The sequence below is a fragment of the Ranitomeya imitator genome, chromosome 8 (genome assembly GCF_032444005.1).
Source record: "Ranitomeya imitator isolate aRanImi1 chromosome 8, aRanImi1.pri, whole genome shotgun sequence".
NCBI classification, from domain to species: domain Eukaryota; kingdom Metazoa; phylum Chordata; class Amphibia; order Anura; family Dendrobatidae; genus Ranitomeya; species Ranitomeya imitator.
This window is the reverse complement of record NC_091289.1, coordinates 53,008,754-53,025,382: the sequence shown is the minus strand read 5'-3', so window position 1 is coordinate 53,025,382 and position 16,629 is coordinate 53,008,754. Positions and strand designations below refer to the sequence as shown.

The 16,629-nt window shown below is 43.7% G+C and overlaps 2 protein-coding genes across 3 annotated transcripts in view; one reads left to right on the top strand and one right to left on the bottom strand.

Annotated features, from left to right (window-relative positions):
* The window catches only part of ASPN (asporin), a 48,185-nt gene extending 33,249 nt beyond the window's left edge, over positions 1 to 14,936 (top strand). For both annotated transcript variants that reach the window (XM_069736921.1, XM_069736922.1), the window contains 3 exons: positions 660 to 753; positions 11,820 to 11,958; positions 12,941 to 14,936. In XM_069736921.1, coding sequence (XP_069593022.1) covers positions 660 to 753; positions 11,820 to 11,958; positions 12,941 to 13,138 — 431 coding nt within the window. In that variant the 3' untranslated portion in view covers positions 13,139 to 14,936. The remainder of the gene's footprint in view (positions 1 to 659; positions 754 to 11,819; positions 11,959 to 12,940) is intronic.
* Positions 1 to 16,629, bottom strand: part of CENPP (centromere protein P) — a 406,761-nt gene that overhangs the window by 216,231 nt on the left and 173,901 nt on the right. The window lies entirely within an intron of this gene.

The window sequence follows — 16,629 nt, the reverse complement described above, 5'->3', positions numbered from 1 at the left end:
GCTCACTATACTGTGAGTGGCGGCTATAATCATTCCTGCCACTTTGACAGCCTGTTCTGCACACACAGGCTTGTACACATATGCTGTGTAGAGCAAGCTGTCAGTCAAAGTGACGAATAGTAATTACAGCCGCCACTCAACATATAGTGAGGGATGACTAACTGCTCTGTGCATGCCTCTATAACTGAAAGCGACCGGCTGCAGGGAGGATATCAGTTAAATTATAATCAGATTAACCTTATATCTGCATGTAAATATTTCCCACCATGACAGGTTCCTGTTAAACACATTTAGTTTCAGACAAGCTGAGTCCTTGTTAACAGGACTGTTGTGAAAGGGGTTTCTCATGGCCGCTCTTATAGCCTATGAATCCAGATGTTATAGAAGGGTCAGCAGCTCCTCTCTAAGACAGAATGCCATAGGTCTGTAATTACAGCTCCCCCACACGGGCGGTCATGGCCCATCCATGTGTTACCATTTATTTGAAAATCCGCCATGTAAAGTTTCACCTGGTCTCTGCTTCACTCTCCAATGTCTTCTTGACACAATCCCATAAAGGACAGTACGTGGGGATGAATGTTATAGGTCAAAGAATCTATTGTTGCATTATGATGTGACGCTTTTCTTTAAGAGTAATAATACTGTAAATTTCTACAAAGATCTGCCATCATCGATCTACGAGTTGCATCTTGACCGAAACAAAATTTCATCAGTAGAACTTGAAGACTTTATACGCTACAAAGAACTGCAGAGGTAACGTCAAATTGTTTTGGTAGTTAACATTATAAATGATCTTTTTTCTTTTTCCCCAAAGACGATACTTGCCAGCAAATGAAATACAGTATGGATGTGAGTGTTCTCAGGAAATAAAATAGCCTACTGTCCCAATGTTTTGCCAAACTTTCCTCATACATAAAGCTGTAAAAAGTAAAAGGAATATTGAAAGCCATCATTCTATTTTGCTATTAAAGGGAACCTGTCACCCCCAAAATCGAAGATGAGCTAAGGCCACCGGCATCAGGGGCTTATCGACAGCATTCTGTAATGCTGTAGATAAGCCCCGATGTAACCTAAAAGATGAGAAAAAGAGGTTAGATTATACTCACCCAGGGGTGGGCCGATCCGATGGGTGTTGCGGTCCGGTGCCTCCTATCTTCATAGGATGACGTCCTCTTCTTGTCTTCACACTGCGGCGCCGACATACTTTGTCTGCCCTGTTGAGGGCAGAGCAAAGTACTGCAGTGCGCAGGCGCCGGGAAAGGTCAGAGAGGCCCAGCGCCTGCGCACTGCAGTACTTTGCTCTGACCTCAACAGGGCAGACAAAGTACGCCTGCGCTGCAGCTGCAGCGTGAAGACAAGAAGAGGACGTCATTGTAAGAAGATGGGAGGCCCCGGACAGCGACGCCCTTCGGACCGGACCGCAGCGGGACCACCTCTGGGTGAGTATAATCTAATCTCTTTTTCTCATCGTTGAGGATACATCGGGGGCTTATCTACAGCATTACAGAATGCTGTAGATAAGCCCCTGATGCCGGTGGGCTTAGCTCATCTTCGATTTTGGGAGTGACAGGTTCCCTTTAAAGGGAATCGGTCTGCAGATTTTTATACTCTAAAACTTTTTCCATGCGTCTGTGGCTCTTTCAAAGACAAGTCAAGCAATGCCTTTACAAGGCTGGTCTGTTTGTCCATTACTGGGAAATCAGCGTTTATACAGATATGCAATTTGCTATGGTAGATCTGAAACCTCTGTCACTCCAGATCTATTCCCCAACCAGCGCCAGATCCTCCTGCTTGACTGTCCCACCTGTGCCTGAAGTCACACAGAATAAAGAACGTCAGTCAAGCAGATGGGGGGAGGTGATGTGCAGGAAATAGAGCTGGAGTGACAGAGTCTACAGATCTAAAGCCTCACTCGCTTTGTACACAATATTTTAATGCCTCATCACTACACTTACTTTAATTTGATAAATGTTTTAGTTTTGTCATTTATTGCACCCCTTACAGTTCTGTTTAGCTGTAAACCCCACTTTTTTGTCTGCATTTTAAAATTGTCATCTTATACATGTATTTTCCAGTTTTCAGTCTCTCTGACCTCAATAGAGAAGCCTATGGGGAAGAGTGCCAAAAAAATCCATATGCTGAACTTGATGTGTTTTGGAGGAAGGGAAAAAAAAAAAAACTTTACTGACCCAAAATACTGGAAAAAAAGCACACAATAAAAACCATATGCTGTGTATGCAGACTTTTTTTTTTACTATAGAACTTGACCCCTTATCGACCTATGACATACATTTGCATCAAAAGCTGAAAGGGTTTGTTTAAAATAGTCTCGGCAGCTGAGCCTGCTTCATAAGAGGCAGATGCCGGCTGTGAAACATAGCCAGCATCTGCCTATAAAACAGCGGCATGGCTGTAGTCCAACCCCTTAAAGGCGGCTATATTATGCTGCTCTCCGATCAAGTATCAACCTGGTGACAGATTCCCTTTTAGTACCAAAGTGGCCTCAACACTGATGACTTCATCTCTCCATAGAGCAACAGTCTGAACAGCTTTGCTTGGATCCAAAAGGACATTTTTCTGAGCATTCGTATTATTCTTGTGCAACAGCAGGTCCAGCAACATTGACCTTTCTTCATGCAGAAGAGGCCTGTAGTTTTTTGGTTCATGCTCTGAGAACTGATTTCCTTGACAAATGTTTGCTGCAGACTTGGAGTCACTTAGGTTGGCCGCACCTAGGAAAAATGATCACTGTTCCAAATCTTTTTGGACATAATAGCTTATAGAATAGTTCAATTGAGCGCACCAGAGTCCCGGAGGCTTTAAAATGTCTTTGTAATATCTTTCATATCTTAAAGGGAATCTGGCGTCAGGATCAACCCTCCTAATCCGTCTATATGGACTGTTGTGATTAGGTAATTCAGAACCACAATGGACCTGGTGGTTTAAGAGCACACAAGTGACCTGATAGTTACAAATAAAATAGGACAAGCTCTGAGACGTGGGAACTCTGCTGACCGCAATCCCTAATCCTATCATACCACACTAGAGGTAGCCGTGGATTGCGCCTAACGCTCCCTATGCAACTCGGCACAGCCTGAGAAACTAGCTAGCCCTGAAGACAGAAAAATAAGCCTACCTTGCCTCAGAGAAATTCCCCAAAGGAAAAGGCAGCCCCCCACATATAATGACTGTGAGTAAAGATGAAAATACAAACACAGAGATTAAATAGATATTAGCAAAGTGAGGCCCGACTTACTGAATAGACCGAGGATAGGAAGGAGAGCTTTGCGGTCAACACAAAAACCTACAAACAACCACGCAGAGGGGCAAAAAGACCCTCCGCACCGACTAACGGTACGGAGGTGCTCCCTCTGCGTCTCAGAGCTTCCAGCAAGCAAGAAAAACCAAAATAGCAAGCTGGACAGAAAATATAGCAACAAAAGTAACACAAGCAGAACTTAGCTTATGCTGGGCAGACAGGCCACAGGAAACTTGGGCTGAAAGGTGGCAGATGAGGTTTAACAATGATAAATGTAAGGTTATACACATGGGAAAAAGGAATCAATATCACCATTACACACTGAACGGGAAACCACTGGGTAAATCTGACAGGGAGAAGGACTTGGGGATCCTAGTTAATGATAAACTTACCTGGAGCAGCCAGTGCCAGGCAGCAGCTGCCAAGGCAAACAGGATCATGGGGTGCATTAAAAGAGGTCTGGATACACATGATGAGAGCATTATACTGCCTCTGTACAAATCCCTAGTTAGACCGCACATGGAGTACTGTGTCCAGTTTTGGGCACCGGTGCTCAGGAAGGATATAATGGAACTAGAGAGAGTACAAAGGAGGGCAACAAAATTAATAAAGGGGATGGGAGAACTACAATACCCAGATAGATTAGCGAAATTAGGATTATTTAGTCTAGAAAAAAGACGACTGAGGGGCGATCTAATAACCATGTATAAGTATATAAGGGGACAATACAAATATCTCACTGAGGATCTGTTTATACCAAGGAAGGTGACGGGCACAAGGGGGCATTCTTTGCGTCTGGAGGAGAGAAGGTTTTTCCACCAACATAGAAGAGGATTCTTTACTGTTAGGGCAGTGAGAATCTGGAATTGCTTGCCTGAGGAGGTGGTGATGGCGAACTCAGTCGAGGGGTTCAAGAGAGGCCTGGATGTCTTCCTGGAGCAGAACAATATTGTATCATACAATTATTAGGTTCTGTAGAAGGACGTAGATCTGGGGATTTATTATGATGGAATATAGGATGAACTGGATGGACAAATGTCTTTTTTCGGCCTAACTATGTTACTATGATCCAGGAGAAAGCAAGACCAATACTGGAACATTGACTGGAGGCCAGGATCAAAGCACTAGGTGGAGTTAAATAGAGCAGCACCTAACGACTTAACCTCATCACCTGAGGAAGGAAACTCAGAAGCCGCAGTACCACTCACATCCACCAACGGAAGCCCATAGACAGAATCAGCCGAAGTACCACTTGTGACCACAGGAGGGAGCTTGACCACAGAATTCACAACAGTACCCCACCTTGAGGAGGGGTCACCGAACCCTCACCAGAGCCCCCAGGCCGACCAGGATGAGCCATATGAAAGGCACGAACAAGATCAGCAGCATGGACATCAGAGGCAAAGACCCAGGAATTATCTTCCTGACCATAACCCTTCCACTTAACCAAATACTGGAGTTTCCGTCTCGAAACACGAGAATCCAAAATCTTCTCCACTATATACTCCAACTCCCCCACCACCAAAACCGGGGCAGGAGGATCAACAGATGGAACCATAGGTGCCACGTATCTCCGCAACAACGACCTATGGAATACGTTATGGATGGAAAAAGAATCTGGAAGGGTCAAACGAAAAGACACAGGATTAACCCCTTCATGACCAGGGGATTTTTCGTTTTTCCGTGTTCGTTTTTCGCTCCCCTCCTTCCCAGAGCCATAACGTTTTTATTTTTCCGTCAATTTGGCCATGTGAGGGCTTATTTTTTGCAGGACGAGTTGTACTTTTGAAAGACATCATTGGTTTTAGCATGTCGTGTACTAGAAAACGGGAAAAAAATTCCAATTGCGGTGAAATTGCAAAAATAGTGCAATCCCACATTGGTTTTTTGTTTGGCTTTTTTGCTAGGTTCACTAAATGCTAAAAATGACCTGCCATTATGATTCTCCAGGTCATTACGAGTTCATAGACACCAAACATGACTAGGTTATTTTTTATCTAAGTGGTGAAAAAAAATTCCAAACTTTGCTTAAAAAAAAAAAAAAAAAGTTGCGCCATTTTCCGATACGCGTAGCGTCTCCATTTTTCATCATCTGGGGTCGATTGAGGGCTTATTTTTTGCGTGCCGAGATGACGTTTTTAATGATAGCATTTCGGTGCAGATACGTTCTTTTGATCGCCCGTTATTGCATTTTAATGCAATGTTGCGGCGACCAAAAAAACGTAATTCTGGCGTTTCGAATTTTTTTCCCGCTACGCTGTTTAGCGATCAGGTTAATACTTTTTTTAATTGATAGATCGGGCGATTCTGAGCGCGGCGATACCAAATATGCGTAGATTTGATATTTTTTTTATTGATTTATTTTGATTGGGGCGAAAGGGGGGTGATTTAAACTTTTATGTTTTTTTTATTTTTTTCACCTTTTTTAAAAATTTTTTTTTTAACTTTTGCCATGCTTCAATAGCCTCCATGAGAGGCTAGAAGCAAGCATAGCACGATCGGCTCTGCTACATAGCAGCGATCTGCTGATCGCTGCTATGTAGCAGAATTGCACGTGTGCTGTGAGCGCCGACCACAGGGTGGCGCTCACAGCGACGGGCAATCAGTAACCATAGAGGTCTCAAGGACCTCTATGGTTACCATTCACAAGCATCGCCGACCCCCGATCATGTGACGGGGGTCGGCGATGACGTCATTTCCGGCCGCCAGGCCGGAAGCGGTAGTTAAATGCCGCTGTCTGCGTTTGACAGCGGCATTTAACTAGTTAATAGGTGCGGGCAGATCGCGATTCTGCCCGCGCCTATTATGGGCACATGTCAGCTGTTCAAAACAGCGGACATGTCCCGGTTTTGATGCGGGCTCACCGCAGAGCCCTGCATCAAAGCAGGGGAGCCGGCATCGGACGGTATAGTACGTCCGATGCCGGTAAGGGGTTAAGAACCTCAGAAATCCTATACGGACCAATGAAACGAGGCTTAAACTTAGGAGAGGAAACCTTCATAGGAATATAACGAGATGACAACCAAACCAAATCCCCAACACGAAGTCGGGGACCCACACAGCGTCTGCGATTAGCGAAACGTTGAGCCTTCTCCTGGGACAAGGTCAAATTGTCCACTACATGAGTCCAAATCTGCTGCAACCTGTCCACCACCGTATCCACACCAGGACAGTCCGAAGACTCAACCTGCCCTGAAGAGAAACGAGGATGGGACCCAGAATTGCAGAAAAATGGCGAAACCAAGGTAGCCGAGCTGGCCCGATTATTAAGGGCGAACTCAGCCAACGGCAAAAAGGACACCCAATCATCCTGATCAGCAGAAACAAAGCATCTCAGATATGTTTCCAAGGTCTGATTGGTTCGTTCAGTCTGGCCATTTGTCTGAGGATGGAAAGCCGAGGAAAAAGACAAATCAATGCCCATCCTAGTACAAAAGGCTCGCCAAAACCTCGAAACAAACTGGGAACCTCTGTCAGAAACGATGTTCTCTGGAATGCCATGTAACCGAACCACATGCTGGAAGAACAATGGCACCAAATCAGAGGAGGAAGGTAATTTAGACAAGGGTACCAAATGGACCATCTTAGAGAAGCGATCACAAACCACCCAAATGACCGACATTTTTTGAGAGACGGGGAGATCCGAAATAAAATCCATAGAGATATGTGTCCAAGGCCTCTTCGGGACCAGCAAGGGCAAAAGCAACCCACTGGCACGAGAACAGCAGGGCTTAGCCCGAGCACAAATCCCACAGGACTGCACAAAAGAACGCACATCCCGCGACAGAGACGGCCACCAAAAGGATCTAGCCACTAAATCTCTGGTACCAAAGATACCAGGATGACCAGCCAACACCGAACAATGAACCTCAGAGATAACCTAATTCGTCCACCTATCAGGGACAAACAGTTTCTCCGCTGGGCAACGATCAGGTTTATTAGCTTGAAATTTTTGCAGCACCCGCCGCAAATCAGGGGAGATGGCAGACACAATTACTCCCTCTTTGAGAATACCCTCCGGCTCAGATAAACCCGGAGAGTCGGGCACAAAACTCCTAGACAGAGCATCCGCCTTCACATTTTTAGAGCCCGGAAGGTACGAAACCACAAAGTCAAAACGGGAGAAAAACAGCGACCAACGAGCCTGTCTAGGATTCAACCGCTTGGCAGACTCGAGATAAGTCAAGTTCTTGTGATCAGTCAAGACCACCACGCGATGCTTAGCTCCTTCAAGCCAATGATGCCACTCCTCGAATGCCCACTTCATGGCCAGCAACTCTTGATTGCCAACATCATAATTTCGCTCAGCAGGCGAAAACTTCCTGGAAAAGAAGGCGCATGGCTTCATCACCGAGCAATCAGAACCTCTTTGCGACAAAACAGCCCCCGCTCCAATTTCAGAAGCATCAACCTCGACCTGGAACGGAAGCGAAACATCTGGTTGACACAACACAGGGGCAGAAGAAAAACGACGCTTTAACTCTTGAAAAGCTTCCACAGCAGCAGAAGACCAATTGACCACATCAGCACCCTTCTTGGTCAAATCGGTCAATGGTTTAGCAATACTAGAAAAATTACAGATGAAGCAACGATAGAAATTAGCAAAGCCCAGGAACTTTTGCAGACTCTTCAGAGATATCGGCTGAGTCCAATCATAAATGGCCTGGACCTTAACAGGGTCCATCTCGATAGTAGAAGGGGAAAAAATGAACCCCAAAAATGAAACCTTCTGAACACCAAAGAGACACTTTGATCCCTTCACAAACAAAGAATTAGCATGCAGGACCTGGAACACCATTCTGACCTGCTTCATATGAGACTCCCAATCATCCGAGAAGACCAAAATGTCATCCAAGTATACAATCAGGAATTTATCCAAGTACTCTCGGAAGATGTCATGCATAAAGGATTGAAATACTGATGGAGCATTGGCAAGTCCGAATGGCATAACAAGGTACTCAAAATGGCCCTCGGGCGTATTAAATGCAGTTTTCCATTCATCGCCCCGTTTAATACGCACAAGATTATATGCACCACGAAGATCTATCTTGGTGAACCAACTAGCCCCCTTAATCCGAGCAAACAAATCAGATAGCAGCGGCAAGGGGTACTGAAATTTGACCGTGATTTTATTTAGAAGGCGGTAATCAATACAAGGTCTCAGTGAACCATCCTTCTTGGCCACAAAAAAGAACCCTGCTCCCAATGGCAATGATGACGGGCGAATATGACCCTTCTCCAAGGATTCTTTTACGTAACTCCGCATAGCGGCGTGCTCAGGTACAGATAAATTAAACAGTCGACCTTTAGGAAACTTACTACCAGGAATCAAATCGATAGCACAATCACAATCCCTATGCGGAGGTAGGGGCATTGGACTTGGGCTCATCGAATACATCCCGGTAATCAGACAAGAACTCTGGGACCTCAGAAGGGGTGGATGATGAGATAGACTGAAATGGAACATCACCATGTACCCCCTGACAACCCCAGCTGGACACAGACATTGATTTCCAATCTAATACTGGGTTATGGACTTGTAGCCATGGCAACCCCAACACGACCACATCATGCAAATTATGCAACACCAGAAAGCGAATATCCTCCTGGTGCGCAGGAGCCATGCACATGGTCAGCTGGGTCCAATACTGAGGGTTATTCTTGGCCAAAGGCGTAGCATCAATTCCTCTCAATGGAATAAGACACTGCAAGGGCTCCAAGACAAACCCACAGCGCCTAGCAAACTCCAAGTCCATCAAATTCAGGGCAGCGCCCGAATCCACAAATGCCATGACAGAATAGGAAGACAAAGAGCAGATCAAAGTAACGGACAAAAGAAATTTAGACTGTACCGTACCAATGGTGGCAGACTTAGCAAACCGCTTAGTGCGCTTAGGACAATCGGAGATAGCATGAGTGGAATCGCCACAGTAGAAACACAGCCCATTCCGACGTCTGTGTTCTTGCCTTTCAGCTCTGGTCAAAGTCCTATCGCACTGCATAGGCTCAGGTTTATGCTCAGATAATACCGCCAAATGGTGCACAGATTTACGCTCACGCAAGCGTCGACCGATCTGAATGGCCAAAGACATAGACTCATTCAGGCCAGCCGGCATAGGAAATCCCACCATGACATCCTTAAGGGCTTCAGAGAGACCCTTTCTGAAAATAGCTGCCAGCGCACATTCATTCCATTGAGTGAGCACGGACCACTTTCTAAACTTCTGACAATAAATCTCAATCTCATCCTGACCCTGACACAGAGCCAGCAATTTTTTCTCTGCCTGATCCACTGAATTAGGCTCATCGTACAGTAATCCGAGCGCCAGAAAAAACGCATCAATATTACATAATGCAGGATCTCCTGGCGCAAGGGAAAATACCCAGTCTTGAGGGTCGCCACGTAATAAAGAAATAATGATCTTAACTTGTTGAACTGGGTCACCAGAGGAGCGAGGTTTCAAAGCCAGAAACAGTTTGCAATTATTTTTGAAACTCAGAAATTTAGCTCTATCTCCAGAAAACAAATCAGGAATAGGAATTCTTGGTTCTAACATAGAATTCTGAGCCACAAAGTCTTGAATATTTTGTACTCTTGCAGTGAGATGATCCACACATGAAGACAGACCTTTGATGTCCATCACTACACCTGTGTCCTGAACTACCCAAATGTCTAGGGGAAAAAAAAGGCAAAACACAGTGCAAAGAAAAAAAAATGGTCTCAGAACTTCTTTTTTCCCTCTATTGAGATGCATTAGTACTTTTGGCCTCCAGTACTGTTGTGATTAGGTAATTCAGAACCACAATGGACCTGGTGGTTTAAGAGCACACAAGTGACCTGATAGTTACAAATAAAATAGGACAAGCTCTGAGACGTGGGAACTCTGCTGACCGCAATCCCTAATCCTATCATACCACACTAGAGGTAGCCGTGGATTGCGCCTAACGCTCCCTATGCAACTCGGCACAGCCTGAGAAACTAGCTAGCCCTGAAGACAGAAAAATAAGCCTACCTTGCCTCAGAGAAATTCCCCAAAGGAAAAGGCAGCCCCCCACATATAATGACTGTGAGTAAAGATGAAAATACAAACACAGAGATGAAATAGATATTAGCAAAGTGAGGCCCGACTTACTGAATAGACCGAGGATAGGAAAGAGAGCTTTGCGGTCAACACAAAAACCTACAAACAACCACGCAGAGGGGCAAAAAGACCCTCCGCACCGACTAACGGTACGGAGGTGCTCCCTCTGTGTCTCAGAGCTTCCAGCAAGCAAGAAAAACCAAAATAGCAAGCTGGACAGAAAATATAGCAACAAAAGTAACACAAGCAGAACTTAGCTTATGCTGGGCAGACAGGCCACAGGAACGATCCAGGAGAAAGCAAGACCAATACTGGAACATTGACTGGAGGCCAGGATCAAAGCACTAGGTGGAGTTAAATAGAGCAGCACCTAACGACTTAACCTCATCACCTGAGGAAGGAAACTCAGAAGCCGCAGTACCACTCACATCCACCAACGGAAGCCCATAGACAGAATCAGCCGAAGTACCACTTGTGACCACAGGAGGGAGCTTGACCACAGAATTCACAACAATGGACATAAAGGTCATAGAAAGTTGAATAAAATGATACCGTGATATCTGCGATTTGATATCTTATTCCAGAAAAACCCACATTTTTTTCTTAATATATAAATGAGCTGCCTCCAGGGCTTGAAAGAGAAATCCTTCAATCGATTCTACAATATTTTGAAATATGTGGCATTTCAAAGCATTATTGCCTGTCAGTGTTACAATGACAGACAATCTACTAGGCCATAGCATGGGTTAATAGGTCCCTGCGGCAGCCTGCTCCCTTAAGCAGCTTAGGTCAGCATTGTGCGTGACATCTAAAGGTATGTGCAAACTGAGTTTTTAGAGGTTTTTTTTTAAGCAGAAACTGAGCCAAAATTCTCTAAATCCTCCTCATAAATGTAGGGATCGTACTCAGTTTCCACTCAAAAAACACAACAAAAAAAGCTCAGTATGAACATACCCTTAGGTCAGTGTTCCCCAACTTCGGTCCTGAAGAGCCACCAATAGATCATGTTTTCAGGCTTTCCTTAGTATCGCCCAGGTGAGAATTCCATCATCTAGACAGGCAACAATTCCATCACCTGGGCCATACTAAGGAAATCCTGAAAACACGACCTGTTGGTGGCTCTTGAGGACTGGAGTTGGGGAACACTGCCTTAGGTTATGACTAGGAAAAAAATGTTCTTGATCTCTGGTCAGTACCGGACTTCTAACAGCATCTTAAGCATCGGGATTTTGCAGTGCACAGGTCTACAAACTTTATCAGAAGTATCTTTAAAAGCAGATATTCAAAAGAATGACCCTTACGGCTGCAATAAAAACCTAACTACGTAGCAGTCATTAACAAATTTAGAGTCAGTAAAGATGTAAAATTATGAAAACATGTTAGACATCTTTTGCCAATCGTAATAGTATTTTTTCTTTTTCTCGGTGAAACAATTTTTCAGTATCAACCAATAATTTACTTGATGTTTCTGATTTCAGACTTGGTTTAGGTCATAATAAAATTAAAGAAGTTGAAAATGGAAGTCTTGCTTATATACCAAAAGTAAGAGAAATTCACTTAGAAAATAACAAGCTAAAAACGGTCCCGGCCGGAATTTCTGATCTGAGATACTTGCAGGTGCGTAGTCCGCTATATCACTTTCACCCGTAGCTCAATAAAATGGTTAAGATTTGTGGCATGATCAGATTTTTTTTTTATAAATGTAGCAATGTATTTTCATATATTTTGTATCATCAGATGAAAAATACCGAGGGTCAGATGCATAGTTTACCTAACTTTTGGGAAATCTTTACAATTATATTCGTGTTTAGACATATACTTAAAGGGAACCTGTCACCCCGAAAATCGCGGGTGAGGTAAGCCCACCGGCATCAGGGGTTTATCTACAGCATTCTGTAATGCTGTAGATAAGCCCCTGATGTTACCTGAAAAAGGAGAAAAAGATGTTATATTATACTCACCCAGGGGCGGTCCCGCTGCTGGTCCGGTCGGATGGGCGTCTCTGGTCCGCTGCGGCGCCTCCCATCTTCATTACAAGATGTCCTCTTCTGATCTTCAGCCACGGCTCCGGCGCAGGCATACTTTGCTCTGCCCTCTTGAGGGCAGAGGATAGTACTGCAGTGCGCAGGCGCTGGAAAGGTCAGAGGCCCGGCGCCTGCGCACTGCAGTACTTTGTCTGCCCTCAACAGGGCAGAGCAAAGTACGCCTGCGCCGGAGCCGTGGCTGAAGATCAGAAGAGGATGTCTTGGAATGAAGATGGGAGGCGCTGCAGCGGACCAGAGACGCCCATCCGACCGGACTGCAGCGGGACCGCCCCTGGGTGAGTATAATCTAACGTCTTTTTCTCCTTTTTCAGGTAACATCCGGGGCTTATCTACAGCATTACAGAATGCTGCAGATAAGCCCCTGATGCCGGTGGGCTTACCTTACCCGCGATTTTCGGGGTGACAGGTTCCCTTTAAGCACAGTAGAAGGTTAAGTAAAGCAAGGCACACAAACCATTTTAAAAATAAATCATATACAGATGTAAACTGAAAAATGTAAAAGCTTATGCTTGTATGTATTGTAATTATGTAACATATTCCTACTTCACACTTAGGTCTTGTTCCTTCACTCTAATAATATCGGAAAAGTGGATGTGAATGATTTCTGCCCTATGCCACCCAAGATGAAGAAGTCACTCTATAGCGGAATAAGCCTTTTTGGGAATCCCGTAAAATACTGGGAAATTCAACCTGCAACATTTCGCTGCATTCTGGGAAGAAACAGTGTGCAAATCGGGAACTTCCGAAAGTAAAAAGGATGTTGTCCTTGGAAATAAGAACACCAGTCTTATTTGGACTTAAAGAGATTTTCTGGTCTCAGAAGAAAAAGTCTGTGGTCACTCTGATTGCAGACTGATTAGCAGATTGCAAAATGTCACAATTTCCCCTGCAATCCTGTATGGGCAGTCCCGTCAGCGATTTGTATGCTTGTGGTCACATGCCGACTAGACTTCTGTGTTTCTCTCAATTCTCTACTGCTGAAAGAAGCCAGGCAAGCCTAGTCGGCATGTGACAGCAAGTATGCAAATAGAATTCATGCGGTAACATGCTATATACCGGTGAATTATGACAGTGTGTGCATTGCATATTCACGACACGCAGGCTGTAGTCACGTAATCTGAGTGCAAACTTTTCTTCTGAGACCGAACAACCCCATTAAAGAACAAGCGATCGATTGGAAAGGACTGCGCCATATTTTGAAACTTAACGGGCCCATTATGTTTACAGAGTAATTACATTAAATTGACCTATTTTAGCAAAAAAATACTTGAACTTTGGCTAAGAAGAGAACTGACGATGTATAGCCGTGATATCAGAGAAGTAAAGTGCAAGCATTTAAAACTGGTTCTAATCTAAGCTTTCCTGCTTTGTCTAACTATCTTTGCTTAAATCCATGGCTCCCTTCTATGGCAGGTTACATAGCAGCCTGTATTAAAATTACCCAGACATCCAAATATATATAATATATACATATAGTTTTCAAAAGTATCAGCAGTTTAGTCATAGCTGTTTTTATACGGATATCACAAAGGCTACCATCAACATTGAATAGTGTCTAGATTCTGCTGCCTATAGGGCAGTATCCAAAAACATGGTTTTATCACATCCCTCAGGCTTTAGTCAGAATGGCTCTTGTCTGTAACTTACATTAAGTAATTGCTGATCATATCATTTCCTATTATAATATTTACGTGGTTAAATACTGGAATATGCAATTGTGCATACGATCTTCTAAAAGCTTTGCGTTGTGCAGACCTTTAACAATAAGGCTATGTGCACACGTCAGGATTATTTGCAGAAATTTCCTGAACAAAACTGGACTTTTTCCCGCAGGAAACCCGCATGCATTTTTCTCGCGTATTTTTTTTGCGGATTTTTCGCGTTTTTTCCCGGAGCTTCCCAATGCAATAATATAGCGTCAAAAATGCGAAAAATCCTGAAGGTGTGCACATAGCCTTAAGCCCTACTTACAAGTTAGCTTGTCGTTTCATGACTAGTACCCACTTGTACAAGCAGTTCTTTTTACATTGTTTGCCTTTATTAATGTAGCCTTCACACTACATCTCTAGAATACTTTAAGTCTACCTTGTCTATGTATGCAAAGCAATACAATTTATAAGATCTCGCACTACGAAGAGTTTTGAAATCGTTCAACAGGTTGAATAGGAAAATATTGTAAATGAATCCTTACCTATATGTGTAACGAGGGACATGCAGTTGCGTTAGGATGATATACATGCCGTACAACAGTAGCAGATTGTTATCGTCTTCTGCAGTGTTTTATATTCACCACATTGTTAATCCCACTTGGTGCAACATAATGCACCCAGTGTGGCAAATGGCTTAATCTGCTGTGCAGCCTTGGTCTTTACCCTACACGTACAGTAATTTAAGAGTTTAGAGGCAAACCACTCACTACACATAAAGTTTCCATATGCTATGTTGTACTATGTCTATTTACTGTATATTTGTTCAGCCTGAGCATATTAAATTAAATTTTCATATAGTCTCATACGGTTTAGTAATAAAAAGAGTTTTGAAAACAGTAAATGTGTTTGTGTTCAGTATACCGACATGCCAGCAAATCTCCGTATACATGTCGCCATGACTGTGCAGTCTCACAATGAGCGTCGCCACAATAAAATGTGGGAGTCAGCTCTACACCATGTACCAAATTATTATGCAAATGGCATTTTTCTCGGATTTTCCTAAATGGTCGGTGACAGTCAGTCTAATAAAAGTCATCACCCATTAGATTATACATAGAATTTTATTGAAGAAACCTCCCAATGGTAACAGTACAATCTCCAAAATGAATAAAAACTTAAAATGCACTGTTCAAAATTATTAGGCACAGTAGAATTTCTAAACATTTGATATGTTTTAAAGAGCTGAAAATGCTAATTTGTGGAATTTGCAGCATTAGGAGGTCACATTCACTGAACAAAACAGCTATTTAACTCCAAAACCTCCTAACAGGCCAAGTTACATGTTAACATAGGAACCCTTCTTTGATATTACCTTCACAATTCTTGCATCCATTGAACTTGTGAGTTTTTGGAGAGTTTCTGCTTGTGTTTCTTTGCATGAAGTCAGAATAGCCTCCCAGAGCCGCTGTTTTGATGTGAACTGCCTCCCACCCTCATAGATCTTTGTGCTGGACGATACTCCAAAGGTCCTCTATAGGGTTGAGGTCAGGGGAAGATGGTGGCCACACCATGAGTTTATCTCCTTTTATGCCCATAGCAGCCAATGACTCGGAGGCATTCTTTGCAGCATGAGATGGGGCATTGTCATGCATGAAGATGATTTTGCTCGTGAAGGCACGTTTCTGCTTTTAATACCATGGAAGAAAGTTGTCAGTCAGAAACTCTACGTACTTTGCAGAGGTCATTTTCACACCTTCAGGTACCTTAAAGGGCCCTACCAGCTGTTTTACCATGATTCTGGCCCAAAACATGACTCCTCCACCTCCTTGCTGACGTCGCAGCCTTGTTGGGACATGGTGGCCATCCACCAACCATCCACTACTCCATCCATCTGGACAATCCAGGGTTGCTCAACACTCATCAGTAAACAAGACTGTTTGAAAATTAGTCTTCATGTATGTCTGGGCCTACTGCAACCGTTCCTGTTTGTGAACACTGTGTAGGGGTGGCCAAATAGTAGGTTGATGCACCACAGCAAGCATTTGAAGGATCCTACACCTTGAGGTTCGAGGGGCTCCAGGGGCACCAGCAGTTTCAAATATCTGTTTGCTGGTTTGTAATGGCTTTTTAGCAGCTGCTCTCTTAATCCAATGAACTTGCCTGGCAGAAACCTTCCTCATTATGCCATTATCAGCACGAACACGTCTGTGCTCAGAATCAGCCACAAATCTCTTAACAGTACAATGATCACGCTTAAGTTTTCGGGAAATATCTAATGTTTTCATCCCTTGACCAAGGCATTGCACTATTTGATGCTTTTCAGCAGCAGAGAGATCCCTTTTCTTTCTCATGTTGCTTGAAACCTGTGGACTGCATAATAATGTGGAACATCATTTTTAAGTAGTTTTCCTTTAACCCCTTCATGACCCAGCCTATTTTGACCTTAAAGACCTTGACGTTTTTTGCAATTCTGACCAGTGTCCCTTTATGAGGTAATAACTCAAGAACGCTTCAATGGATCCTAGCGGTTCTGAGATTGTTTTTTCGTGACATATTGGGCTTCATGTTAGTGGTAAATTTGGTCAATAAATTCT